The sequence below is a fragment of the Brachyhypopomus gauderio genome, chromosome 2 (assembly GCF_052324685.1).
Source record: "Brachyhypopomus gauderio isolate BG-103 chromosome 2, BGAUD_0.2, whole genome shotgun sequence".
In the NCBI taxonomy this organism is placed as follows: domain Eukaryota; kingdom Metazoa; phylum Chordata; class Actinopteri; order Gymnotiformes; family Hypopomidae; genus Brachyhypopomus; species Brachyhypopomus gauderio.
Window position 1 is genome coordinate 15,485,144 of NC_135212.1, and position 15,766 is coordinate 15,500,909.

A 15,766-nucleotide genomic window follows, 5' to 3' on the forward strand; every position below is an offset into this window, starting at 1 on the left:
ACTTACGGATTGGGAGATATGGACCAAACGACAAAATGGTGCGCTATAGCGCCACCATCAGGCCAATGTGGGTCTCTGTACTTGAGTCTGGTCCTTGGACCATACATTATCAATTTGCCAAGTTTGGTGTTTCTAGGCCTTACGGTCTAGGCTGCACAATGCGTTTTAGGTCAAAAAATGGGCAAAAGAATAATAATAATAAGAAGAAGAAGAAGAAAGAAAAATCCTAACAATTACAATAGGGTTCCCACACTATGTGTGTGAACCCTAACAATTACAATAGGGTTCCCACACTATGTGTGTGAACCCTAAATATAGCCGCAAGCGGCGATTGGCGGGTTCACACACCAATAGGCATTTTGGCCTCAGTAGGCAAAAGGAAGCCCAAAAGGTCCTTTAGACCTAAAAGTGAAAAAAAGCTGTTTGGGTTTGGCCAGTGTGTGCTCTACAGATGTAGAGTGTGATGACATCTGCGTGTGTCAGAAAGGGAGACACAAAAATAGCACATCTGGCTAGAGCTGCATCTATGTGAACAGTATAGGAAGGCCTGCACTTGTCTATACATGATTGGGCCTCTATATTACTGACAGAGAGAGATTGAGGGAGCCAGAGACTATGCTTTGTTATTTCACTCCTTGTACACGTAGCACGCCTAACATGACTGCCTGTGTATTCAAAGTATGAATGTAGTCTGCAAAGCCTGACATGACTGGCATTACTGACATAACTGATATGACTGGCATGACTGGAATGACATCACTGGCATGACGAACAAAATTAACATGACTGATATGACTGACATAACTGGCATGACTGTAATGATTTGAAGATTTGACTGACATGACTGGACTGACATGACTGATAGGACTGATATGACTGGACTGAAATGATTGGCATGACATGACTTACATGACTGGCAGAACATGACTGGCATGACTGGCATCACTGACATGACTGATATAACTGACATGACTGGACTGGCATGTCTGATATGACTGACATCACTGGTATGACTGACATATACTATACATATACTATAGATATGCATACAAACTATACATACATTTAGGTAGAAGTGTGTGTGTGTGTGTGTGTGGTAGTATATGTATTCAAACTATGACAACATATACTAATACATACATACATAAGTATACATAGAAACTATACATACATATAGGTATAAAGGTGTGTGTGTCTGTGTGTTTGTGTGAGAGACAAAAAGAAGCCAAATATCAGTTTGTATAAGCATGTGTTAGTCACTGAGATATGGGTGGGTATGGCTAGGGAAGTGTCATTGTGAATACTATAGGAAGGCCTGCTTGCGCCTGTATGTGTGTGTGCCTGGTTAATAGACACAGAGAGATCTAGGTAGCCAGAGCAATGTTTACTTAGGGCACAGAGATGGGAGGGGGAATGTGGGTGAGAGTGTGAGAGAGACTGAGAGTGTGAGTTTCAGCTTGCGTGCGTGTGAGAAGGAGAAGGTGACAGAGGGACTTTACATGCATTCTTATGCATTGTATATAATACTGCACTGTAGAGCCATACGATAACCGATTTAGATGAAACTTGACAAATTTGTTCAGGATGGGATTCTGAATGGGCTTGTGCATTTTGGTCAGAATTGGGTAAAATATGAAAGAGCTTTAAGAATATGAATATTATATGTATCGATGCTGTCCATTAAAAAAATATTTAGCAGGTATAAGTGTCCTCAAATCCAAAATCTTTGGATTGTTTTTTGATTTCACACTCTGTAGAGTATTATAAGACTTTGCTTGACATGATAGTATGAAAATCCTAGGAGGAGTATGAAAAGTGATGATTTCAAACTATTATTAACTGTAAATAAACTGTGCATTTTTTAATAGGACATGTAATGGGAAAGTTGTTCGCACTACTGCAAGGAATCAAAAGAGTCCAATTGCATGTTCCCAAGTGGAATTATGTAGGGGATACACTTGCTTTTTTTGCAATAGCGCCCCCCAGTGGCCAATCGACACCCGGCTGGATTATGTCATAGGGGGCGTGCACTTGTCCACACCCAAGAGGTTTCGTGCAGATCGACCAATTGTAAGCCTGTCAAACGCGTGCCGATCACTGATTGGCCGATTACGTCAGCCATTTTGGAAGTATGGCATGTCTGCTTTAGGACCTGGTTTCCAGAGGCCCATAGATGATGTCTGTCAAGTTTCATGTGGATCGGCCAATCTGAGTGCATGGGGCAAATTTTTGCATGTTATAGCGCCCCCTAGCAGGTGAGGTATGGCAACCTCTGCGAGCTGCCCCAGACCCTCACAGGGAAGCTGTCTGTGAAGTGCCATCTCATTACATGCAAGTTTTCTTAAGTTAGAGCTCCATATGCGCAAAATTTACTATTGAATTTACGCCCCCTCATTTGATTGGCTTATACTGACTAGGTAGTGAAGAAATTAGCATTTTTGTTGGATACATTTTAAAGTTCAGACTCTTCTGAACGTTTTGATACCACATATGTGCATGTATGTGAAAAATCCAGGGACTAGTTCGCGCTCAAAGATGTGTGTGATTTTGCACATTATGCAAATTAACTCGAAATCTAAGTGGGCGGAGCTTAATGGTTGTATATTAATTGTCCTATTGAATTTAGTCAAGGAATGTATAGGAACTGGAATTTTGGTTCTAGGACCTACGGTGTAGAAGATATGGACAAAAAGTCAATATGGTCCGCTATAGCGCCACCATCAGGCCAATTTGGGTCCCTGTATGGGAATCTGGTCCTTGGAGGTAACTGAACCTTTTTGCCAAGTTTGGGGTTTCTAGGCATTACGGTCTAGGCTGCACAATACGTTTTAGGTCAAAAAATGGGACAAAGAATAATAAGAAAGAAAAATTCTAACAATTACAATAGGGTTCCCACACTATGTGTGTGTGAACCCTAAAAACTCGAGCAATTACAATAGGGTTCCCACACTATGTGTGTGAACCCTAATAAAGCGAAAACAGGCTGCAGAAGCCTGAGGCCCTGCAGCGGTGCGAGTGCAGTGGTGTGAGTGCAGTGACCGGGTGTACCTGAAGAGATGACTGGGGTTCACTGAGAGGAGTAAAACTACACCACAGGGAGCTGGTCGCCTGCTCAAAATAATGCAACGCTTCCATTTCAGACAGAAATGCTCCAAGTTAGAGTCTAAGACAAATGATTGCAAAACCAACAATGAAGAGAAAAAAAAGAAGACGAGAGAAAGATGATGAAGATCCATCTCTTTTATTGATTCTCTGTTCTGTCACCACTCTGTCAGTGCTACATGTATGTGCCTGTAGCTCCCTGTCCCTCTGGTGGTGTCAGAGGCAGGTCTCTGGGAGGGATGTAGTCTTTAGCCAGGGGCTTTGGGGTGGATAGCGCTCTCACACGAGCACTGGCGGACGCCGTCCTTGCTGCTTTGGACACCTGGAAGTCAATACATCATGACTGCAAATCAGCATCTCATCTTTAGTACATTTTAGCTGAATAAAGGATGTACAAAAATGAGTGGGTCTTCTCTATTGAATTTCATCTTATTTACAAGAAAACCCCCGGAGCACATGCAGGTTGTTGACAGACCCAGACACTGCAGCTACGTCTAGTCACTCATCTGCACTCACAGGTCACACGGGGCTCTCAGGAGGCCCACGCTGGAGGAACAGCCTGCTCTCTCTGATCTTGGGCAGACATAGTTGCTCCACTCGGGGGCTCGGCTGGGCCGTTTTAGCTGCATATGTGATGTTTGTTTCTACTGTCTGAAACACACGCATACACAAAATGAACACACAACTCAAAAGACGCAGTGAGGATCTACCTTGTAAAGTGTGAATTAAAATTGTTTTTTTTGTATATAAATAAGGTTATGTAAAAACAACAAAACACGGGGCCTGCCCCCTTGTGGGGAAAGACGAAATTGCAGTGGGTGAGAGGTGATAAAATTGCAAAAACTAAATAAATTGATTATCACTTTTCAAGACCTACTGGTCACAATTTCCAAACTGATCACTTTACAAGGCCATATATAGACCTTACAGTACTGGGAGATAAATGGTAATACCAGGAGTGTGTCTGACCTGGCGGTTGCTTCTGAAGTTGGGGTGGGTGGATTTAGGGTGTGCAAGTTGAAGGAGGCGTGGAGAGATGCCAGCGTTACGTGCACTGGAGCTAATGTGCCAAACAGAACAACTGTATTCACACACACACACACACACACGCGCATATTAGAACACCTCCACACAAAAACACAACAAGGAAGTTATAATAACACCACTTATGAGTGTCAAGGTCTGGATCACACACAAACACTATTATTCACACTAGTCAGAGTAAGGAGGGTGAATATTTGTGTAAAACTCACCCACATAATTAGACTAAACCCCTTTTATGCTAAAGGACTCTAACAGCAGATCCCATATGTTCAGCTGGTCTCAACTGCATCCGGCGTGAAACATCTACAAATCCAAAAATACACCCCCCCCCCCCCCCCCCGGGCTTGCATGTTTTCCACTAACAGATATTACATATGACAAACCCCAGTCAGACCAGAGGAATTATGTTCAGCTACTGCTGTGGTTGTGTGTTTTCATGCCTACAGGGCATTCATAATGAAGTGTACAGAGACTAGCTACCTCGTCATGGCTCTGAAAGTCTTTGAAAGTGGTTTTATGGAATTTCATTTTTCAAAAGTTCAGGCAGGGTATTGGTGATATCATATTCATGAAAAGTCTACGTGGCCATTAATAAGAGACCCAGTAGTTCTGTGCCACACAAAGGGAGCGTTTGTGTTTCCTCCTGCCATTCCCGGTCCTCACTTGCTCAATCTCCTCTATCTCCGTCTCTGTCTGCTGTCACAATGTTGGCTTGTGGAATCTAATTTTAGCTCTTTGGGCCAGATGGAGTCTCTGTTGAGAGCCCACTGTGCTGCTTCCTGTGTGATGTTTTACCTCACATCCTGGGAGCTCCCTGACCTTGGGGTCGCCAGACGGACGATGTGCTCATACTGTGCTTTGCGAGACAAAGGATAGCTGATCTTCCTCACCCTCCTATCTTCTTCCTCCTTCCTACTGGATAATAGGAGGAAGTTTCATGTCTCTGACAAAATCCACCATTTCAAACAATAACAACAGGAAAAGGATTACAAGGTAAATGTTGAAAAGTTGGCCTGGGAAATCAGGCCTTAATTTGGATATAATTTCCGCTAACCCATCAACATTATTGCTTATGTCTGGGATTTATAAAAGTCCATCTGGCTCTGGGGCCAGTAGTCTGGATTAACCACAGAGTGTTAGACACAAATGGCCTTGGCCAACTAAATGCAGTTTCCTCATTAACTCATGAGGACACACTGATGTGTTCTCCTTTAGTCCAGCAGTGGCACTAGTGGCTGAACCAGCACTTCCATTTTAAAAACAAAATGGAGACTTCCATTTTAAGTCTCTTCTCTAAGTTTGTTAAATATAGTAAAGATAGTGTGTGAGATCAGTTGTGTGTTGGTCTTTACCGTCAATATTTTAAAACATGAAATATAAAATTACATTTTTATATACAAAAAGTTTATAAATCGAAATAAAATGTTGACAAACTAAAAGGTTCCTAAAGTTAGAAGATGCCAAATAACAAAAAGTCACGTTGTCCAAAAACCAACCTCTGGTCTCAGTATCACATATCTACCAAATGGTGTAGGGCCTGAAAGAAAAACTGCAAAAGCCTTTCTTGAAGTCACTGATTCTTTCTGTGACATATACAAAAAGTTTATAAATCGAAATAAAATGTTGACAAACTAAAAGGTTCCTAAAGTTAGAAGATGCCAAATAACAAAAAGTCACGTTGTCCAAAAACCAACCTCTGGTCTCAGTATCACATATCTACCAAATGGTGTAGGGCCTGAAAGAAAAACTGCAAAAGCCTTTCTTGAAGTCACTGATTCTTTCTGTGACGAGAGGTAGGGTGTAAAACACAGTGACAGCAAAAAGTGAATAACACAGCAAAAAGTATTGAGCCGCTCCCTGTTTTACACCCACTGGTGAAAGTGGCTTCATCCCATATTCGCAGTTCAGTTGTGTAGGAAAAGGTAAATTATAAGATTTTGGGTTCCTGAGAAAAACGTGCAGCAAGATACACCAATGATGCTGAATATTGTTAAGCAAAACAAAAACTCTACCCAGTCTACCCTAGTGATGCAGTGATCAAGGTTTCTTTGTAGCGAAGCCATACCTCAGCAGTTCTTGGTGGAAGGCAAATAAATCTTTCTTGTGTTGGGCCAGAACCTGAACCCTTGGTGTTGGAACGGCTTTTAAGGCCGCTACGCTCACCGGCCACATGGGCTCCTGGTTGCCCCAGGTCAGCTTCCTCCTACAGGGATCATGTATGGCAAGGATGGAGGGGTAGAGAGAGAGAGAGAGAGAGAGAGAGAGAGAGCAACAAGGTATTGGACATATCTGCTTTTTAAAATTTATTTTGTCTGAATTTGACTGATGCCAATTTGTTTTCTGGGTAGGTAAAATAGACCTCAGGCAGCTTGTTTTTTCAGGAGCTGGGCTTGGCCCCTCTGAATGCTTCGGCATTCCAAGACATTTTGCACAATTCCATGCTCCCAAAGCAAGGTCCATAAAGACATGGATGGCAGAGTCTGGTGTGGATGAACGTGACTGGTCTGCACAGTCCTGACCTCAACCTTATAGAACACCTTTGGGATGAATTAGAGTGGAGACTGAGAGACAGGCCTTGTCCGACATTAGTATGTGACCTCACAAATGCACTTCTGGAAGAATGGTCAAAAATCCCCATAAACACACTCCTAAAACATTGTGGACAGCCTTCCCAGAAGAGTTGAAGCTGTTCTAGCTTCAAAGGGTGGACCAACGTCATATTGAACCCTATGGATTAGGAATGGGTTAGCTCATATGTGAGTCAAGGAAGGAGAGTGAATACTTTTGGCAATATAGTGTATAAAAGACATATGAAAGCCCCCATAGAGTTTGTCAAATAACACATGAAGGACTCCCAGATTATGAGAAATTAAGATTCTCTGGTCTGAGGCGAAGATTGAACTTTTTGGCATTCATTCTAAGCAGTATGTGTGGTGAAAACCAGGCACTGCTCATCACCTGCACAGTACAATCCCAACAGTGAAACACGGTGGTGGTGGCATCCTGCTATTGGGGTGTTTTTCAGCTGCAGGGACAGGACGACTGGACGCAACTGAAGGGAAGATGAATGTGGCCCAGTACAGAGAGATACTGGAAGAAAACCTCAGACTGGGCCGAAGGTTCACCTTCCAACAAGACAAGGACTCTGAGCACACAGCTAAAATAACAAAGCAGTGGCTTCAGAACAACTCTGTGACCATTCTGGACTGGCCCAGCCAGAGCCCTGAACCCAACTGAGCATTTCTGGAGAGACCTGAAAATGGCTGTCCACCAATGTTCACCATCCAACCTGACAGAACTGGAGAAGAAGAATGTCAGAGGATCCCCAAATCCAGGTGTGGAAAACTTGTTGCATAATTCCCAAGAAGACTCATGGTTGTACTAGCTCAAAAGGTGCTTCTACGCAATACTGAACAAAGGTCTGAATACTTATGACAACGTGATATTTCAGTTTTTTTTATTTTTATACATTTGCAGAAATGTATAAATTTCTGTTTTGATGAGATGGTGTGCTGAGTGTACATTAATGAGAAATAAAATTAAACATTTTTATTTAAGAAATGAAACTGTAAATCTTTCCGTAACCACTATATTTTGCTAAACAACACAGCTAATGGTGTACAGTATATAGAATGTATATAAAATACATTTAACTATATATATGAAATGCTCAGGTGCATAAATATTAGTTTGTGCTATATTCATAAGTTTGTATAAACAAGTGTTTAAATGTTTGTGTGTCATTGTATGTAACCTTTCAAAGTGTCTACAGAGATGTCGGTGTTGGCTCCCATGTTTCATGGCTCATGTAATTGTGTTATTACATGGATAGGAAGAAGTACAGAATTCTAGTAAAGCAACAAGAAGAAGTACTTTGTTTCAATACCCGAAGGATAAATAAAAACATGGAGACCTATTCCATAGGTATAAACTCAGTTTAAACTTACTTTCATGCACAGCCTTACATGCACACAAAATAAAATGCAGGTGACTAGAAGAGCTCTACCCAAGTGAGTAGAAGAGCCTTACCCAGGTGAATAGAAGAGCCTGACCCAGGTGAGTAGAAGAGCCTGACCCAGGTGAGTAGAAGAACCTTACTCAGGTAAATAGAAGAGCCTTACCCAGGTGAGTAGAAGAGCCTTACTCGGGTGAATAGAAGAGCCTTACCCAGGTGAGTAGAAGAGCCTTACTCGGGTGAATAGAAGAGCCTTACCCAGGTGAGTAGAAGAACCTTACTCAGGTGAATAGAAGAGCCTTACCCAGGTGAGTAGAAGAGCCTTACCCAGGTGAGTAGAAGAGCCTTACTCACGTGAGTAGAAGAACCTTACTCAGGTGAATAGAAGAGCCTTACTCAGGTGAATAGAAGAGCCTTACCCAGGTGAGTAGAAGAGCCTTACCCAGGTGAGTAGAAGAGCTTTGCCCAGGTGAGTAGAAGAGCCTTACCCAGTTGAATAGAAGAGCCTTACCCAGGTGAGTAGAAGAGCCTTACCCAGGTGTGTAGAAGAAACATACTCAGGTGAGTAGAAGAGCCTTACCCAGGTGAGTAGAAGAGCCTTACTCAAGTGAGTAGAAGAGCCTTACCCAGGTGTTGTGACCCATGTTGCTTTAGATTCCTTGTGTTGAGCAAGCTGCAAAATTCTAAGGTGAGTCACAGATGTTGATCAAAACAAAATGGAGCAAAATATCAACAAAACATTCAATGTAACATATGTTGAGAGATGTTTATGTTAATAAATTACCTGTTAGAAGGGGTTGAGTTAAACTCTCAAGACAAAAAAGTAAAAATATAATCTATACTTAGTCAATATGAAAACAAATACCATTATATTACTGCATAAAATAGATATTATTTTTTATAAAGAAGCAATTACTTGTTTTCAGAGGTGCCATGGTGCTCAGGTGACGACCCCCAGCCCAGCAAGGGGAACCTTGCAGTAGAACTCTGGTTGTCACAATAGAGGCTGTTTCCACAGCAGCTGTTACCTCAGCAGCAAGTGTCACATGGCTCTCTGTAGCAAGACGAGCACTGGACTCTGTAAGCTGCAGCAGGCCACTGTCCTCAACCAATACTTACGTCACAACACTACAAAAAGAAACTTGATCCTGACAGCCGATGAACAACAACAAAAAAATGCTTAACCCTAAATCTAGTTTTAAAAAAGCAGAATTTAACAGATTAGATACTTTAATTAATCTTTTATTAGTTAGCAAAATACCAGTTTTCTTGTTAGTTTGTTGTAATCCAAACAATTATTGCTTACAAAAGCTAATAGTAGGTAAAACAAGATGCAAAACAAGACACTATTAAAATAGATGAATTTTATGTAAAAGTAAAACCCATATCAAATTCAGATGGAGACCACTGCCTGCAATTTTCGGTCAGCTTTACTGAGGACCAGTAGTTTCCACACACAAAACACAAATGCAAATCTATTCCCAAATACATACAGCTAGACCACGGACGTAATTTGGGGGGGGCAATTTTTACGGTTAAAACCAAATATTTAAATAGCGACGAATCCATGTCCCCCCACTTTTGAAATCAAAATTATGTCCATGAGCTAGACTGCATTTTTTTCTAAATGTTCAATGTCTTGAATTGAAAAACAAATCATCTTCCCCTCTTTTGTGGGGGATTTTTTTATCCTTTTAAGCTTGTACTCATATAAACCCCTCTATTTATAAAGTATGATTGCTACCAAAAAAAAAAAAAAAAATCACAATCTTATAAAATCCTTCAAAACTTGCTTCTCCCAAGTAAATGGTACCATAACAAATGTCTTTGGTAGCAAAAGGGTCCAGGTTAATCTAGATCAGGGGTTCTCAACTGGTCTCAGCCCAGGACCCACATTTTCTCATTGTCATTAAGTCGCGACCCAGTTTTATACAGTACAAATGTTATAACAAATTAAAAGGGTAAACAATTGGTGATTACCATGGTATCAAGATTGGTTCATGCTGGGCTACAGACAAAAGAAATTACTCAAGGAGCCAGTAGGTCCTAAAATGACCCAGAGCACTGTGTACTCTGTTTTTCTACAACAATTTCAATAGTATTTAAATGATTCTTCATAAGATAAAAAAACAAGTTGTATACATATTAAGTGCACATTTTGTAAAATATTTCAATAGCTTTTAAAATGTCCATCATAAGAGCATAAAACAAGTTATAGTACATTAAGTGCATCCTAATCAGCAACCTTGTTTTGTGGACTTATGATGAACCATTTAAAAGCTAATAAAATATAACAAAAACTGACCACAACAAACTGGTGCAAGGTATAAATGAATACCCATCTTTTAGTTGTAGTTTGTTATTTAGGATGCACTTAATGTAATACAAATTCTTTGGTGGTCTTAGATGGATCGTTTAAAAACTACTGAAATATTATTGCAAAAAACAGTGTGTGCAGTGCTCTGGGGCCTTTACGTGTTAAGGTCATTTGTAGACGGTGCCTTAGATGTTGCAGTGGTGACAGAAGTATATTTAAAATAACATGTTTTTAAAATACATCTACTCCTGATGTAAACAAGATGTAGATGTTCATCTTAGTTGCGAGAAATAATAATTTGCATATTTTGGCACTTTTAACTTAGGTATTGAAGAAAGAATTCCAAATATGCGAACATGAAAAGAACTTTACCAAGTTTCCTAGTATGTATATGAGTGACTTTTGATCCTATTAAAATTAACTTAAAACTGTGTACAGTTATGAAGGAGTGTGTCCTCTTATGGTCCCACAGAGATGTACACTGTGTGAAAAAATCCAATATTTGTGTCTTGTGAGAGTGAGATTTTAACCTGGAGGAGGTGGCGAGTGTAAATTGTTGTGCGGGGGGGGGGGATATAAATTAAGTGTTATATCGCGATCTGTCGATCGCCGGTGGTTGGCGCCAGAGCGAACTAGTAACTCATTGAATTATATATGTGGATCAGAGGTAAATAAACTGAATTTTTTTTTTTCGGTGTGAGATATCGGAAGTGTGGCGTGTGAAAAGGGTCAAATGCGTGTGTCTCACGCTCAATGTGTGAGAGTTGGCAACCCTGAGACTATAAAAAAAATTTTACAAGCTGTCCGTGTGACCCACCCAACAGTGTTCCGCGACCCACCCACCAGTTGAGAATCACTGATCTAGATGATTTTATTACAAAGAATGAAATGGATACAAAAAGCAACCATAAAATCCATAAAACAAACACAAACAATACTTGACAAACAATGAGTGAATGAAAGAATTCACAATCATATTCATTTAACACGGTCCATTCCAAACATTTAACACTCTAGCACACTTTTATCAGAGCAAAAATCTCAAACACATCACTCTGTAGGCTCATATTAGTCACATTCGCTCATAAAAAGTCATATTAATAAGGTCAAAAATATGACAAGCCATAAAACCACCGTGCCAAAATTTTTAGCATTTTGTCTAATTGTTGACATGGCCTAAATACATTTTTGTGCAATTAGAAATGTGGTGTGTTTTAATTTACTAAAATGGTGTGACTGTTCTTCACCCACTGTTGGTGTGTTTAAATTTGATGCTACTCCAGTGATAAACCCATCAGGCTGGCCAGTCCGGCCAATCAGGTGGAGCACTGTTGTGACGAGTGGTTATTTTTCATCAACTCAAGAATGAGCTCATGAGCATCCTGCACGCTGGTGTTGGTCTCAGCCCTGTCCTTCACCTGCGTCACCAGGACATACAGCTTCCTCCCGTCCCCCACGGAGCCCAGCTCCAGGGCCTCGTACAGCTCTGCAACTCCACAAGCCCTGGGAAGGTCCTGGGAAGCAGAGGAAGAAAGACAGAACACAGGAGAACGAGTCAGGAAAACAAGACAGAAGGAGGAGCATGAGAGTGCGGGGAAGGACTGGTAGAAAAAACACTGTTGGAGGGGGCAGGAAGAATTTCCCACACATTAGCTGAACTCTTCTGGACACTTGTAAAGAGCCTATAAGAAGAAACCTTCACAACAACAGACAACACTGCACACAACCTGCTGAACTGTGCACACGGCCAGACACCGTCCATCACTGATCAGCTCAGACCACATGCCCACCTGTTTGTTAGCCAGCACCACCAGGGGCAGGTAGGGGTCAGCAGCCAGCAGCTGGTGCAGGTGGGTTTTAGCCAGGGGGAATCGAGCAGCGTCAGCAGAGTCCACCACGAACACCAGCACGCGTGCCCGGCTCAGGTACATCTGCCAGTAGCCTCGCACCTTCTCCCCGCCTCCAACTGCACACAACACCGCCCACGTTCACACCAGACCAACTTTTAACTACAACCATTTACCAGCAGCAAATCCACTGAAAACCTATTGTCCAGATGCTAGGAATTTGGCCCATGACCAATAATTCACTTTTGTAGTAGCAGCAGGCGTGTACGTGGTATCTACATTTGAGTGCTTGGCTGCATTGTTCTGATTTAATAACCAAATGCTACAGTAGACCTAAAGCACTGTTTCTCCTAGACCATTGATAGTAGACAGTGTAGGTAGTAGCAAGCAATAGGATGATGTATGTACTCTCAAGGAACTCGATGTGTAGTCCCTCTCTGTTGATGGAGACAGCGTTGAATCCCTGTGTGGGTGTGACGTCCTGTTCCAGGTTACCGGTTGTAAAGCAATGCAGAAGGCTCGTCTTACCCGCCCCCTCCAGACCCAGGACCAGTACCTGAGTACCACTCACCTGTTGCTGCTTAAACACACACACACACACACACACACACCAAAATCCATCATGATAAAAAAACATCTCGCTTTCACATAGGAAACTTCAAAAAAATCTTACAAATCAGTCATTAGTCTCCCATTCAATAAACACATAATACAAGTCCCAGGACCACTGGAATAATGAATTATATGGCGTTTCTGAGCTGTTTATGGTCTAGATGTGTAAAGTACTCACTCACCTGTGGGCCAGGAAAACCTCTCATCACACTGCATTTCAGAGTCTTACATGAACTACCTGTGTCACCTACAGGTGTTGAGTCCCCCCCCCCCCCCCCCCCCCCCCCCCCCCATCACTGGCGCTACAGTATCACTGTGTGAAAGTAGTTACAGATTTAATGTGCTGCTATTTTAGGGTCCTGTGCTGGTTAGCCAGCTAGCTAGCGTGGCTAATCGGTGACTTAACGTGGTCTAAATGTCGGTATCAAACTACGAACTACGTCCACAATAACAGTAAATAAACGTCTAACCGGTTGTAGCGATAACCGTCTAACCCGGTTCGGTCACAGTACCAACGAGGATCAACAAACCTCCGCCGCGGACGCAGCCTGTCGGCCGGGTTCCGTGCCCACATCTTCCTCGGCGGGACGGTCACATTTCTCCGCACCTACCGGTGCTCTCGCGGGTTCCGGTTCTTCTTTCTCGGCATTCACGGATCTCCAGATCACGAACGCAGCAGCTCCGGCCAGTGCCGCGGCCCCCACCACCAATACCTCCCGCACACCGGGCATACCGACCCGCTCAAACCCCGGTACCGGCGTGCACGAGGCCGGTGTTCCGGTAAATGCAGTTCGCAGTTCCCAGTTCCCCCCAAAAAACAAACAACCAGAAACAAAACCAAAACCCAAATAATAACGTGTTTACATGAAGTAAAGGCGATAACCCAGCAGACTAAAGCCTGATGATCTGCGCATGCGCGGTTTTGGTGTAACGGGGCGCTGAATTTACCGTAACGCCGGTGTTCCGGTTCAGCGGGAGGAGCGCAGATCTCCCGGGGCAGTTAACCTACCCTGCCCTTCTGCCTCCCGGATTAATACTACATGATGAATAAACACCACACGCACCCCTATCACCGGCGGTCCGTATTAGTTTGTGGGTCCGTTTGTCAGCCGAGACATCAAACCGTCCAGCAACCGGAGAAATAACCGTTAAAAACGTGTAACGTGTAAATAAGAGTGTAATGTTCTCCAGGGTCGTAGACACGAGACACTCCGAAACTGTCCTAAACACATGGTACATTCAATAACTAGAACATTTAGGGTGCAAAATAAATGGCGAATGAAGCTAAACGGCTAAAAACATGATCCATTTAATTGTCAAGTACATTACTAAAAAATACTAGCATAGAAAATGTACCGTGTACCTTATTATTTTACTTACCTTTACTTCGGAGTAGTTGTTCTGATACATTTACAAACTATGTTAAAAAAGATAAAAATGTGCTTAAAGGAAAATCAATTTTATTTATTAGGACTTAACATGGTGCGGTTCTTCTGGGCTTATTCCCACTTTCCGAATATTTTATGAAGTAAAACAGTACCCAACTTCTTAGACTTTTAATTTCAAGTCAGCTTGATCCAGGTGTGTAAAAAATAAATATCTTTAGAATTTGCATTAACAGCCTGGTTTTTTTTTTGGGCTGAAACCAAGTTGCTGTTTTCTGTCAAGCATACATATTTATCAGGTGAGACAAAAACAGAAACTAATGAATTAATGGTCGGGTAGGGCTCAGTAAAAAAAAAAAAAAGAAAAACAAAAACAGATGTTTCTGCAAACTGAATCTTTTAGACCATGTCATGCTCACCTGATTTTTCACAAGGAGTTTTGATTATCTAAAGTTACACATTGGACTCAATGATTAAAAAAAATCTCCCTGGGTCACATTTTTTGTTTATTTATTTTTTAAATTTCGGTTTCTTTCTGGCCTGTCCAGTCATTCTCATTTTTCTTTCCTCAGTTCTTGCATAATTTGAATGACTGGATGTATTTATCGTATAGAGCCCATCATCCAGCCCACTAGGGGTGCTGTTACATCACGCCACTTAACCAGCGCCTGAACATGAATCCATGTATGATTCCATAAGGAAGTGGCTCTAACCCACTCTACCACGCTCCTTTACCCCCCTTCTTCTTTTTCTGTGGGGCTTTTTTACGGGCTGCTGCAGGAGCTGCTGGTTTTTGTTGCCTTGGGGGCACCACGTTGGGGGCGGGGCCGGGGGCGGAGCCTGGCCGTGGGGATGTGGGTGGGCTGCTGGCCATCTTGCTAGCGTCACTGTATTCCAAAGAAACAGCAGAGAAAAACATTCAACACACAATCTACACATTCATCTTCAAATATTACATTAAATAAAGCTTTAAAAAATGTTATTAAACCGTGAACATCTACAAATTGCTTTACCATTCTTCAAACTCACTATTTACTAAAACCAGTAGTACTCTAGACCCCCCATACTCAAATAGCGGCCCTGTTTTATAGAGATGTTTTGAAAACACCCCCCCCCCCTCCGTCTAAAATTTACGTTCGCCATCCCCCCCACCCCCTGTCGACAGTTTACGTTCGCCACCAACCCCCCCCTAACTGGCCCCTTCAGTGATAGAAAAAATAAAATGTGGCCCGTCATAATTTCTATTTGAGTACCCTGCTCTAGACCAAAACATTAAACTGGTTTGAGAAGAGGCACACGAGTTCTAGACATTAAAGTTTAATTTACTTATTAAACCCCTAGAATTCCATGTCTAGATCATTCAACAATTAAATGGCAGAATATGAAAGCAAAAACAAAAAAAATTGACTCAAGTTCTCCACTTTAGATGTCTAGCCATTGAAACTTGGTTTTGTCTCCCCCTAGAGGTCATGGTGTGTAAACTCACAGTTCTGTGGTAGCTCCT

General features: G+C 42.0%; 3 protein-coding genes across 4 annotated transcripts in view; all 3 read right to left on the reverse strand.

Moving 5' to 3' along the window:
• Positions 1 to 3,249: 3,249 nt before the first annotated feature.
• spmap2l (sperm microtubule associated protein 2 like) lies at positions 3,250 to 9,708 on the reverse strand. Its single transcript, XM_076988675.1, is given in 8 exon segments — positions 3,250 to 3,424; positions 3,619 to 3,753; positions 4,072 to 4,183; positions 4,942 to 5,061; positions 6,212 to 6,349; positions 8,728 to 8,784; positions 8,886 to 8,910; positions 9,018 to 9,708. Coding segments are annotated over 8 exon segments (753 nt in total). The 5' UTR covers positions 9,037 to 9,708; the 3' UTR covers positions 3,250 to 3,277.
• A 1,563-nt stretch (positions 9,709 to 11,271) lies between these two features.
• arl9 (ADP-ribosylation factor-like 9) lies at positions 11,272 to 13,975 on the reverse strand. Of its 2 annotated transcripts, none has more exons than XM_076988688.1 (4): positions 13,408 to 13,975; positions 12,674 to 12,845; positions 12,209 to 12,384; positions 11,272 to 11,932 (listed from the first exon to the last, which is right to left on the reverse strand). In XM_076988688.1, the coding sequence occupies exons 1-4, from the start codon at positions 13,606 to 13,608 to the stop codon at positions 11,735 to 11,737; spliced, it is 747 nt and encodes a 248-aa protein (XP_076844803.1). In that variant the 5' UTR covers positions 13,609 to 13,975; the 3' UTR covers positions 11,272 to 11,734. The 2 variants fall into 2 exon arrangements, with proteins under 2 accessions (XP_076844803.1, XP_076844813.1); XM_076988698.1 differs by having other exon boundaries at positions 12,674 to 12,842; positions 13,408 to 13,974.
• A 195-nt stretch (positions 13,976 to 14,170) lies between these two features.
• srp72 (signal recognition particle 72) overlaps positions 14,171 to 15,766 on the reverse strand; it is an 11,449-nt gene continuing 9,853 nt past the window's right edge. Inside the window, exons 17-18 of the mRNA XM_076988634.1 lie at positions 15,749 to 15,766; positions 14,171 to 15,149 (exon numbers count right to left, since the gene is read on the reverse strand). The exon at positions 15,749 to 15,766 is cut by the window's right edge and continues 145 nt beyond it. Of these exons, the coding sequence (XP_076844749.1) occupies positions 14,981 to 15,149; positions 15,749 to 15,766 (187 nt within the window). The 3' untranslated portion in view covers positions 14,171 to 14,980. The remainder of the gene's footprint in view (positions 15,150 to 15,748) is intronic.